This window comes from Serinus canaria, chromosome 2 (assembly GCF_022539315.1).
Source record: "Serinus canaria isolate serCan28SL12 chromosome 2, serCan2020, whole genome shotgun sequence".
Lineage (NCBI taxonomy): Eukaryota > Metazoa > Chordata > Aves > Passeriformes > Fringillidae > Serinus > Serinus canaria.
In genome coordinates this window covers 17,109,111-17,122,181 of record NC_066315.1, presented here as the reverse complement: position 1 = coordinate 17,122,181, position 13,071 = coordinate 17,109,111, and the positions used below count along the sequence as shown (strand labels likewise).

General features: G+C 40.4%; 1 protein-coding gene across 1 annotated transcript in view; it reads left to right on the top strand.

The window, feature by feature from the left end:
• GPR158 (G protein-coupled receptor 158) overlaps nt 1–10,461 on the top strand; it is a 181,122-nt gene extending 170,661 nt beyond the window's left edge. Inside the window, exons 9-11 of the mRNA XM_018909303.3 lie at nt 1,863–1,968; nt 3,901–4,047; nt 4,794–10,461. Coding sequence (XP_018764848.3) covers nt 1,863–1,968; nt 3,901–4,047; nt 4,794–6,248 — 1,708 coding nt within the window. The 3' untranslated portion in view covers nt 6,249–10,461. The remainder of the gene's footprint in view (nt 1–1,862; nt 1,969–3,900; nt 4,048–4,793) is intronic.
• Nucleotides 10,462–13,071: the final 2,610 nt, after the last annotated feature.

Sequence of the window (13,071 nt, the reverse complement as noted above, 5' to 3'; positions counted from 1 at the left end):
AAAAAGCCTTCACAGAATCTGAGGATTGGATCTGTTAAAGGTTAAGCAAATGCAGTGGCCATCAGGATGTGGGTGCTTTCTTTCTTTCCATCTGTCTGATGGATCTGGCTGCTGCTGGCTCCATTGCAGGTTGAGCAAATCCCTTTGGGGCAGTCACACAGCCCCTGGCTGGCCACAGGGGCCACTGCAGGTCCCACACACAGCCTGGTCCTGTTCCTCCTCTGACACTTTGGGTATTCCCAGGGGCTGTCACCCACGTGCTGCCTAAGGTTTGTTCATCCATTGCACATGCACACATGCACACATGCACACATGCACCATGCAGAGAGTGGTGTCACACATAACAAGGATTTAATGACAAGATGGGAGATAGATCAGGTAGAGAGCACAGTGACAACTTGCTTACATGTCACTAACCATTTTATCCCCCCCTTCTTTCCATGCTTGTTTTTCTCTCACCTACCTTATCCTCTATCTGTCCCACTCTTTGTCTTCCAAATAAAAAACCAACCCTCATTATTTTTTTCCTATTGGTCGCAGTGTTCCTGCATCTGTCCTCAAATTTGTCATTTGTGATGCCATTATCTAGGTAATCACCATTTTATCTGCTGTTGCTGATATGGTTCCATCAGTGCCACTGACCTTGCAAGTTCTGCTCCCTCAAAGGTCCTTCAATTACCTGTGAAGTTTGCCCATCTTTCAAATGGCTCCCTCTTAACCACCTGTGAAGTCTTGCCATCCCTTACAGCACCGTCATAACTTTGTTCACCTTTTGCTCTTAATTTGTTACATCCATCAGTTTCTCATGTCATCTTCATTAGTGCAGTTGTGTTCAGTTTGCTAAATCTCAGGCCTAAGCCTCCTCATGTTCTCTCACACCCCGAAGCAACAGGAACCCTCTAGGAATTAGTTAATTGGGATATTTTGTTGTGTTCATAAAACATTGCATTTACAAAGTAATAAACAAGTAATTATGTCTGTATTGTTACAGCATGTAAGCCAGTGTTTCATGCCAGACTATTTCTGTTAACAAAAGCTTCTTCAAAATGTGCATCTGTGAACTTGGATAAGTTGCAAATGTCATTTCTATCTGAATGATTTTTGTTAACCTGGAAATTGCAAGCCAGCAGCACACCTGCTCATCCGTTGCACTGCTTACTGCTCCTGGCTTTGGGAGCTCACTAAGGCAGACAAGCCAAGCATGCCTCAGCTTTAACTGCACTGCTTCTTCTACCACTCCTTTAGAAAGCTCAGCAAGGAACTGTTTTGTTTGACAAGTTCAGCCACTCATTTCCAAGCATTCACAGGCTCTTGGATCCCACAGCAGTGAGCTGGGCGGTCCTGCTGTAAAGATCATTTCTCTGCTCCCTGTTAAAATGCATTTCAGTTCAGTTCTCCCTTGGATGGCTTATCAGCTGTACTCAATAGCTGTGATCTGTGGACATCCTGTGTTTATGAAGTGCACTGCAATTCATCATAGTACATGTGCTTAACCTAAAACCATCCCTTCAGCTCCTTAATGTATGTAAGCTGCCATAACTCAGGCCAAAGAAACGATGACATTATACACAAACAAAAAGACAGCTCAATAGAGTGAGATATATGGAATAAGCAGTATAATTTAAAGTCTGATGTTTCTTTTTTATATTTTGGTTTGTTGGTTGCTTTTTTCAGAGTTGTTTTGAAATTTTAGAATATAGGGAAAGTGTGTGGATGTAATTTTTAGTGTGTATGAAAACAGTGCAGAACAAAACCAGTTGTGTTTGGCCGTTCAGTGAAAAGAAACCTAAAGTTTACTGAAGATACTAAATCTAATGCACTGGAGAAATGCAGTGAACTGCAACCCTGAACTCTATTTTCAGATTCATTCTTTCTTCAAGACTTCAGTCTGACTGGATGCTGATGCTGTTCTTTGCACACACACATTTGACTGTGACAGTCACTGTTGGGCTACTTCTGATCCCTAAGGTATTTCAATCTGCTGTCTCTTTTCTTTTGCCAAGTCTGAGGAAGATAAATGTTGTCATGCAGAAGCATTTCTGTGTAAATGTAGCAGCAACTGATAGAAAAGAAGGATGTAAAATTTGACTGTTTTACCTTGAAAGCTGTATTGGTTTTGTTTTTAAAAAGTATACATTTTCAAAGTTTCTTTCTTTCAGCTTTCAAAATTCTAGAAGTTTAAAGTACTTAAAATGTTGATATGATTAACACAAGAAGGAAAGAGTCCTGCCTAATTGTACTTTTTTTTAAGGTATTTGTATGACCATGCTGCTGCTAGAGTTAGCTGAGAACAGACAAAGAATTTAGGCAAGGGCATAGAACCACTGGGATCAGGAGGCCGGACTAGCCATGAGATGGGGAGGTGGGGATTTAAACCTGGCAGTTCCAGGCTGAAAAAGGAGAAGCCTTTGCAAGTCAGAGCCTGGGACAGACAGATGCTGCACTCTGGGAGGGCACATGACCATGGCAGGGTGCCAGGAGCGGTGCTGGAGCCAGGAGAGGTGTGTGGGGGCACAGGGAGATGGTGATGGCAGGAGTCAGGGAAGGGCAGAGAAAGCCCCTGAGCTGCAGCCCAGACAGCTCCCAGAAGCTCCAGTGTCATCTCACCAGGGGCAGGAATATGTGCAAGTGGCTCCTCCTGTCCCTAGCAACAGTCCCCAGGAGTGGAGTGGAACTTTCTTCTGAGGACAGTACCCCAGCTAAAGGAATGACTTTCTAATGGGTTTCAAAATGACTAATCATATTAATCAAAAGCTCAAGAGTCAAAATAGCAGTAGAGGTGAAAGCTTAATATGAAGAAAGAGCATTAGGCAGTTCAGATTGATAGAATTTTCAGCTTAATGAAGCTGCTATTCCTGCCTTTTTCCTGTGTGTCAGAACAGGGAATGCTGATGACTGTCAAATATATGTACATAGAACAGTCATAAAAGGGACCCTTTGATGCAGCCTTAATTGTGCATAACCTTGTTTTATTTTAAATAACTTTTCTGGTCTTTAGCAATAATCTTATATTTTCTATTTTATATTCATGTACTTTATTACATATCTTCAGAGATATTACACATCTTCAGAGGTGTTGTCTTAAACTAGCCTAGAAAATTTGTTGACCTTTCTGAAGCTGACTCATAACTACTGATCAGCATTTTCATTTTTAGCTCATTATCTGTGTTTCACTGCACAGACTTTTCTTCCAACACACCAAAGAATTCAGACAATTAAGATTCACAAGGTTTAGTTCTATTCATAAATCCTGAAGACAGATGACTGTGTGGACAATAGTAAATTCAGATGAGCGAATCAATATGAACAAAACAATAATAATAGCCTCACTCCAACTCCTGATTCAAGGGCCTGGTGAAGCATAGAAGAAAAAAGTTGTCTACTTTTTCATTAGTTTCTTCTTTTTTTTTTTTTCTTTTTTTTCCTTTTTTATGTTGGTTTTTTTCCCCCCACCTTATATCTTTCTTTTCAGGGTTAGGATCTAAATTAGGAGAATTGCTTTCTGCAGGATTATTAAGATGTGTATTGTATAAAATAGTGTCTTACTGTTTTGGCAGCAGTATTGGAAATTATATCTGAAAGTCTGTTTTCATGCCAGCCTAATTGAAATGCCATTTAAAGAGGTTCAAACAAGTATCAAAATAAGTTGAGATTTTTTTTCCTTATGCAAATTTCTGAGATTTCTCATGTTAAGCCATCATTAATAAGAGTTCCTTCCATACAACACTGAGACTCTATGGGACACTACTTAAGCCAAGGAAGCTTAAGTAATGTTTTGAGTTTGAGAATCACACCGAATCTGTACAAGGGTTCCACAAAAACTGTTGTAAGCTCTTAAACTGATGTTGGAGTAAACCTTTGCACTCATGGCAGCATTGTTTTTGTGAATACTTATTGCAGTTTTCACATTCAAGCAATAACCCAAGAGATGATATAGCTACAGAAGCTTATGAAGATGAGCTTGATATGGGTCGGTCTGGATCCTATCTGAACAGCAGTATCAACTCAGCATGGAGTGAACACAGTTTGGATCCTGAAGATATTCGGGTACATAGGACTCATTTAAATTCCATTCCTTTTCAAGAACACTTTTTCCTAGAAGAAAACTCCAACTTGCATGCATTTGTTTCTCTTTGCAGATATCAGCTGGAAAATGCCAGCTTAGATCTTTTAGGATTGTGGTATCAGGTCATGCAAACTCTCATGCAGTATTTACTAGTGTGAAGAGATGCTGCATCACTAGTTGTAGTAAAAGTCATAGTGGTGGCTGAGGAGGAGGAATCATCCTCAGCAAGAACTGCTACTCAGTTTACATAGATTCTTTGAATTATTTTGAAGTGCAAACAGCTTTTGGTTTCAGTTTAATTAGTAATTTGTATGTAACATATACATAAACATACATAACTATAAAGATAAAAATTTTAAAACTTGATTAATGAAGAAAATTACTTTATTCTTCTTTTACATGATAAAAGACCTTATGTTCAGAGAACAAAAAACAGCTATAGAGTTCAGCATGAAAGCACACACTACAGCATTGAGAAATCTGAAACAGCATAAATGAGTATGAAATGTGCATGCTGTGGAAAGTAACATGTTTGTGCACGAGGGTTGAACTTCTTTTTAAGTTTAAGACAAAAAAGGGGTTCAAGTTGATGGAGAAATGGCATATTCAAGAATTAGAAAAGACAGGGAAATGAGTTTAATGCCCTTTTTAGAGCAATAGGTCTTGTATTCATCAGGCTGCTTGTTTGACTGTAGTCACTAGTTTTGCCATTCACTTTGCTTTGCAGGATGAGTTGAAGAAACTATATGCTCAGCTTGAAATCTATAAAAGGAAAAAGATGATTGCCAATAACCCACATCTCCAGAAAAAAAGGTGCTCTAAAAAGGGCTTGGGGCGCTCGATAATGCGGCGTATTACAGAAATCCCTGAGACAGTCACCAGGCAGTGCTCCAGGGATGAGAAGGACCTGATGGAGCACAGTGCTGTGAAGAACTTGGCTACACTGAAGAAAAACCCACCGGATTCCACAAGTTCTGCAAAGCCGAAAGAAGATACTTTGAAAAACAGAGTCTTTTCCTTAAAGAAGTCCCACAGCACTTACGATCATGTTAGGGATCAAACAGAAGCACCAAATGGCTTAACTACAGAAAGTGCAGAAGTTATAGCTTCTGAGAAAACACTTCTGGACTCCTTGAATGGTAACAAATTAACCAAAAATGCTCCTGAAAAGGTTGAAGCTGTCTCTACTGAATCAGTCCCTTTGGTGTGCAAATCAGCAAGTGCACATAATTTAAGTGCCGATAAGAAGCCTCTGCATCCAAGAACATCTGTGTTACAAAAATCCCTCAGTGTTATTGCTAGTGCCAAGGAAAAGACTCTGGGACTAACAGGTAAAACACAAAGTCTAGAAGAAAGCACTAAATCTCATAAATCTCAGCAGAAGGGTAAGGAGGCCACCAAAAAGCACTCAGCCTCCGATAAAGGGGAACATAAGGATTCCCACCGGAAAAACTCTACCCAGTCTGAGGAAACAAAGAAAGCACATAAATCTGGAATTATTAAACAGCAAAAGGTTAGTCAAACACCTGCAAATCCAGACACAGGCCCAGGTAAGTCTCTGCACAAGGACAATTTCAACATAGGAGAAGTTTGTCCTTGGGAGATATATGACCAAGTTCCTGGTCCTGTGCCTTTTGACTCTAAAGCTCAAAAACACGTGTCTATTGCTTCCTCAGAGCCAGAGAAAAACCACCCTTCCCAGCCAAAGGGGAAGACTCATCATAAGCTGAAGACACCTGAGGGGTACCAACAGTCAAATCAAAAGAGCTCAGAGAAGGTGGAAGCAGCCACTCAGGAGACACAAGAGCAGCAGATCTTTGAAAAAGAGAAAAATCAGTCAAATTCCAAGTCCCAGGTGTCTCCTGGGCTGAAGTGCGAGAATGTTAATAGGTATACACCTAATACCCATCCTGGAGAGCGGGAGGAGCTGCCCCAGAAAACAGCAGAAAAGGAAAACCTCAATAAATTGGCTGAACAGAAAAAAATTACCTCTTCTGAGGGAAACGTGCTTTCATCTAACTCCCATAAGCCAAGTAGTTACGTACAGCAACCTTTAGCATCTCGAGCTGAAGTCTGCCCTTGGGAGTATGATACAGCAGATTTACCAAAAGCAGAAAGAAGTGTAGCTTTATTGAACACCTCTGCTATAAGTGCAAATAAAACAGCAGCACCTCGAAAATAAGAGGCTTTTGGACTGAGGAGAGTAGCAACATTGAGAAGACAAACAACAAGAAAGAAAGAGGGGACTTAGGCCAAAAGGATCTGAAAATTCCTGAGGAGCATCACTTAAATCAAGGGAATCATCACTACAAATATGTAGGCATTAAGCAAAGTAAATTATCATTATTGTTGTTATTATTTATGTGTTGAGTGCCAACAATGTGATTAGCAGTGCCCAGAATATGGTCCCTGCTCTAAGGATTTTACTGCATCAATGAAAGAAATCTGCCTTTGTCAAATCAATTTTCTTTTAAAAGAAAAAATAATAAGATGATAACAAACGCACAGTGTAGATCTGAACCAAATTATTTCTGGATGCCCTAACTGGCTGTAACTTGCCCTTGGGATTTTAAAGATCCAGCAGAAGTGGGGCACAGAAAATGCCCTGATGGCAAAAAGGGGTACCAACGAGCAGCTTATTAAAGTGACAACTTTTCACTTTACATATTTAATCTAAATAGCACTGCTAATTCAATGCATCCCAAGAATATTTTATAAAATGATTGCTTTCATTTTCTTATTACTGTGTGTTTAAGTACATTGTTGTGTCTCATATTAAAGCATTCCAGATTGTATAATTTTTGCAAATAACTTTGATATTATGTGACACAACAACATATTTATGCAATCTGCAGATACTGTCTTCTAATTGCAAGTTAAAATACCTGCTGTAGACCTTTTGTTTATATACAGAATTGCAGCAATCTTTCACTGGCTATGGAAGCCATAATTCATATTGGGAAATTATTTTGGGCTTTGGAGATTTTTTTTTCTTTCCTGTAATTTATATAGTGATTTTTTTTGTTGTTTACTCTCTGTTATTTATATTTATAGTTTGATACTGTGTTATTCAGGGGTTTTATATGCAGTAAGTTATGCACTTCCCTATTAATTCTCATAGACTTTGTTAATAGTGGAAATTCATTTGTCTTAGCTGCATATACTGGTAGGACAACTTATCTGGGGTTTTTGTTATTAATTGGAAAATATCATCTAAGAGACGAGAAGTTTTACTTTAAACATCCATGGTCATGACCTTGTTCAGTATTTCATACTGAACCTATCCTGTTAAATATGACAAGCAAGAATGACAGTGAATATGCCCCAGAAATGATCACACGTTTTACTAACACCAGACAGCTCTGGGAGATATTTTATTTATGGAACAACACTGTACTGTTTACCCCTGTTGGCAAAACTCAAAAAATTGGCTCTTGGAGTGAGAACTCCAAAATATTACTCTTCCCCCATATATGCAAATGTAAGTGATACTGGGAACGGAAATGATGGCATCTCTCTCCAACTGTCCAAAACGCTTTGACTTTTTTTAAATTTACATGTACATTTACAGTAAAAGTTGGTGTTTGATACAGTGCTACTTTTCAGCAATAGCTGCAGTCCTCATCGTGCATATGAGCTTAATTCGTAGGTGGCCCATTCACAACTATGAGTCTTAGTGACAATTCACCATCAGGGCCTGAGGACATGTTGAACTCCTCTGAGGAGGATCAGCAGTAATTAAACAGCCCCAGCCATCTCAATGCAGTACCAGTGAAGTGCTGTTCACAGGAATTGGCTGTACGTAGTGTACTCCAAAACAAAGACAGCTCAGTCCTAAAGAACTTGTGCAATTTGAGAGAAGTGATGGGATTCGGTGGAAGAACATGAAATGTGGATGATTGAATAGAATGTGTTGTTAAATATATATAATATATATAAAAATAGATATTTATATATGTTTAATATATATATATATAAATGTCATATCTAATACACACATGCACATACACGTATGTAGTATAAACTGATTTTTGTGGCATCATAGAAAAAGTGGCTTAAGATAAAATGCAATGAGCAGAGGGACTTAGACAACTTGGGCATGAGGATTTTTCTGTCCTTTAAAAAGGAGAGGAGTCTATGGGCATGTCTAGACTGACAGATCAAGATGGATCTGATTTTCCTACTGCCGCTGCTAAGCCCAAACCTCACATGTGCCAACACCTGAGCCAGCTGGGGACAATTGACTCAGGTCTTGGTGCTGTCTAAATATGTTACCTCACTTATAAATCCTGCTCATTAGCTCCAGATTAAGTGACTGAACTGCCCCAGCCAACCTGGTTATCCAGGATAGTGCTCAGTTCCATCATGGAGATGTGCTGACTTAGGTCTTTACTACCCTGGGCTTGTCTGACTCTCCCATCCCTCTTTTGTAGGGCATAATTATGGTCTAGGAGATCTGACTGGGACCCTTCAGCCCAGAATCCCTTTTCCACCCATGAAAGGGAGTCAGGCATATGAGTCTGGTTGCTTTGGACATCAGTGCACCCACTTTGCACACACGGGGCCACTAGCATCCTATGTGCAGCCCAAATCCAGCTCTGTCCTTGGTGTGGAAAAGGGTTGAGATGAGACCTGGTGTGCTCAGATTCTCCCTTCCCAGTCCCAGACACCCATGGGATTTGTCTGTAACTTGTCTTGTCAACTTCAGTGGGACTTGGTCAGCTTTTCCGAGAGAAAATAACCCTGAATTTCCATGGGAAGAAGTCTATCCTTGGAACAGAGCTTTTTGGGAGGCCTCCAGGAGCACACTGACCCTGTGTGCAGAGAAATACACAGTTTTAAACCTGCTGAAATGGTGACAACCTTAAACCTCTCCCATCCTTGAAGGGAAGTTCTGCAGTCTCAGCAGTGGTTTTTGGGATTGGGACGGGGGGACAGCTTATGGCAGGCTGCCCTGGCTCATTTTCGGGAGCCCCACTGTGAGGTTACAAGCAGACATCCACGGAGGGACTGGGGAAGGAGATCTCTGTATGTACTCACTGCCTCTTGGAGACAGATGGTTGCAAGGAGCAGGTCCCAGCCCTGGCACCCTTGCTCATCTGGCCCTCCATCCTTTATCTCAGAGCTGAGCAAGGCCACACTGCCCATGCCCTGCTCTGCAGGAGCTCTGTCGAGGTGCCTCGTGCTCCGAGGACGAGGGGATCCGCGTCGGCAGAGTGTCTGCACAGCACCACTGCCCCTTGCAGTCCTGGCAGGATGGAGCCCGTCGTGCATGACTGTGTCTGTGCCACCGCTGTATAGCTGTACTTGCTTGGTTTCCTTTCCCTTTCTTTCTGTTTGGAAAGGTAACGTCATTAGAAACACAGAAACAAAGCCTACTCCTTGGCTGGTGTAAAACAGCCCAGCTGCACAGAAAGCAAAAAGCAATGGCTGGTTAACCAGGGAAGGCAATGGCTTGTATATTCTTGTTTGGTTTAGATTTCTTTTGTCCTGACCCTTTCCCTCACTTCTTAAAAGCTGTCAGATGTGGTTCTTTAGGCTCATTGTAGTCACATCCCCTAAGACTGACACAATTGGGAAACTTTCCTTTAGAAACCAAAAAAGCTTTCCTCAGTTTATTTAGCAACTGATCTTTGGGCTACAGATTCAATTGGGACTTAAATTATTTCACATTTAAGAAAATGAGGGGCCAAACTTCACTCAACTATCCTATTTCACTATGATGCTGCTAGAAGCATTGCTTAATGAAGACATACTGAGTTAGACATAAATAATGTTTTGTGTTTCATAGATTTTTCTCCACCAGCATATATTGACTAGATTGCTTAGATGTCTTTTTCTGGAATTTCATTGTCATTGTTTAGCCAAGAGAAGTGCAACTCTAGAGTAAAGGTGTTATAAAGACGTTCTCTAGCAGATCTGTTAAGAGAAAAGACAATAAACATGAAGGTCAGAAACATTTGCTGGGTTGTCCTTCTAAATGCATGTGCAAGCTGCATTTCTCCTTCATTTCTAAGCCATGGTTTATAAGTAATTAGATTTATACCAATCTTATTAGACTTGTATAATTTATGCAAGATTATGTGCTTTAAAATATAAATCAGTGCACACCTATCATCAGCTTTGGTGGCATCATAGACCTGAAACCAGACAAGACATTTATATTTGCTCTCCTTAGGCTTTTGCATGCATATGACAACAGGCAGGCCTGAGCAAACACTGCCTTTGACTTTTAAAATTTTAGCTACTCCAAGTTGTAGAGTATATAAAGCTGTAAGTCTCTTCACTTTATAATGTGGTTCTTATGACAATGTTATCTGGCAACCAACAGCATCCACCATGAAATACTTGATAGATTTATGTTGTAATGTGTTGCAGCATGTAAATAATGTAACTTCTCTGCAATAAAGCACATTTATATTAAACCTGTCCACAGGTTTTGTGTTGTGATTTTCGGAAGTCATTATTGATCCAAACTGAATGGGTTTCCCATCAAACTTGTAAAGTAACTAACTTAACAGCTTCTATGAGCAGGTCATGCCATTATCATTTTCTGGAGTTTTCCTTATATTTTCCTCAGACCAGATATGTGCTATGTTCAGAATGTCATGTTAGGGAAATAGCTCTGTTTTCTCAGTGGTTTCAATTTTGAGGTCAAAATTGTAGAGTCCATTCAATATTCTTTTGAATATAATGGTAACTACAGTGTTAGAGAACAAGGAGAAATAAATAGATCACATTTTACTATGTCATTGTAAAATCCTGTAGCTCATCTGTACTGTGTGTGCACATGCCTGAATTCCTCACCTCAAATATGTGTCTAACAGGTGTAGGAAAGATACAAAGAATGGGAACAAAAAAGATGAGAGACAGAGAATGGCAGCTGTGTAAGTGCAACTTGTTTACCTTGGGAGAGAGATGACTCAGAAGGAGGGATGAGACCTATAAAAAATTGTGAATGATTCAAAGGTAATTAGGAGTCTGGAATTTGCTGGATTTTGTTGTGCAGGAACTATAGAACACCCAGGGTGGCCATCATGCAGCAGCTTAAAATAAATGAATTTTTCTTCTTCGTATGTCATAAATAAATTGTGGAGCTCATTTTAATAGATTGCTGCGCATATCATGGGTTCAAAAAGCATTGGAGGGGTCATGGAAGACAAATCCATCAAGATCCCTGAACATGGTGGATAGAAAATTCTTAAATCCCTAACCTCTAGATGGCTGATAAGTAGTATAATTCTCTTTGCATAATCACCCAGTTCTCTCACCTTAATCACCCACTGCTCAATATGGTGCTACATGAACATTTCATCCAGCACAACCTCTGTACATTCTTATGTCAGCCTGGTGGTTTTTAATGACTGATTATTGATGTGCAAGTCCAGGTAGGTTCCTGCCCGGGCATATGTATGTGTTCACATGTACCTGTCCCAGGGTCTCCTGGGTTGGAAAGCTGCCCTTTGGGTAACAGTCTGAGTCAAGCTTCCAGGTGTCATGGAAACAAGAGATGGAAAGAAGGGAAGTGAATTATTTATGTTCTTTAAATGAACTATAAACAAGTGCTTTGACAGCAGGAAGTCCAGGTACCAAAAAATTAAGGCCTGGAGATTTTTCACTGTACTACCCCAGGGTGTTCAGCTCAAACTTAGGTCAGCTTTGCTCTCTCAAGTGATGGGTGCCTTTTGAGCCCCACTTCTGAAGTTTTCACTGGTTTTAAGAAGTAAGGAAATTGTTTCCACAGTTTTGTAGCTTTGGAAATCATCCAGAGATATATTTTCACACACCCTCTTGCTTCTCCTGTTATATTTCATGAAAGGAAAGTGTGGCTGCACCTGCACAGCCATGAGAGGCTGGAGTGGGGGAGTCCCACTGTCAGTCTGGCCCCAGGGGCAGGGTGTGGAGGAGAGAGATGGGCACTTCACAGTGGTGCATGGTGGGAGGAACAGAGATGCAGGCTTGAACAAGAGCCTCAGAACAAATACTCAGAAAACTTTTTCACCATGAGAAGACAAACAGTGGAGAAAGTTACTCAAAAGTTGTGCCATTCCCATCCTCTGAGCTTTTCTGGGATAAAGCCCTGATCTTGTAGCTTTGGGCAGCAGGGTGGATATTGGAGAGCTCCTGAATGATCCCATCATCCTACAAAGTGTTCCCTATACTAGAACTCACTCTTCCCATCATCCTCTGGAATGCCTGTAGGCAGATACCAGGCAGCTCCAGCTCCTGCCCAAGAGCACAGGACACACATTCATTTATACCATGCACTCCTCTGGGCAAGCCCTCCTAACAAACACCAGCTGCTGAGATAAAAAGGCATTTGGCTTTTCCTCTGACCCCGCAGCCCAGAGTTACCATGGTAGCAAAATGACCAGTAAAATAATTTTGTTTAGAGCTGGTTGGGAAGAAGTTTTCCTGCCTGTGTTTAGTGAGTACTTGAGCTGGTGCACAGCTGAAAGAAGCCCTATAAAATTGTAATGTTTTTCCCTAACAAATTGAGAGGGTTTGTTTTTTTTTTTAATCTCCGTGCTGGATTGGATTCTGAAGGAACCATTAAAGAAATTCTAAATTTTGGGGGGTTTTGTGAATGCAATTCTTCAAAAAGGCAGTTGATTTGATTCAGGGTTACAGGGTTTCAGGGTCTCTGCCTGTCTGCAGAGAAGTTATTTCAAACTGAATCTGCTTTTTTACAATAAAACAGGATTTCTGACAGGCTGATGCCAACTTTTTCCAATTCTGTAGGAGCTTTTTCATCAACTTGGAAATTAGCTGTAGCAATGCTTGAAATTTAGTAAAAGATACTGATTATTTCACTGGGTTGGCAGGCTGTCATCATGTTGCAATATTAAATCTCCTGGTTCTTTTAACTCCTGGAAGATTAAACATTTTCTCTCCATTTATGCAGATGATTTTTCCTTTTTTTATGTTCCATTTATTTCTGAGTTAGCTCTTTTAGTCACTGAAAGTGTACAAACAAATTGAACCCTGGACATTTTACCACAAAA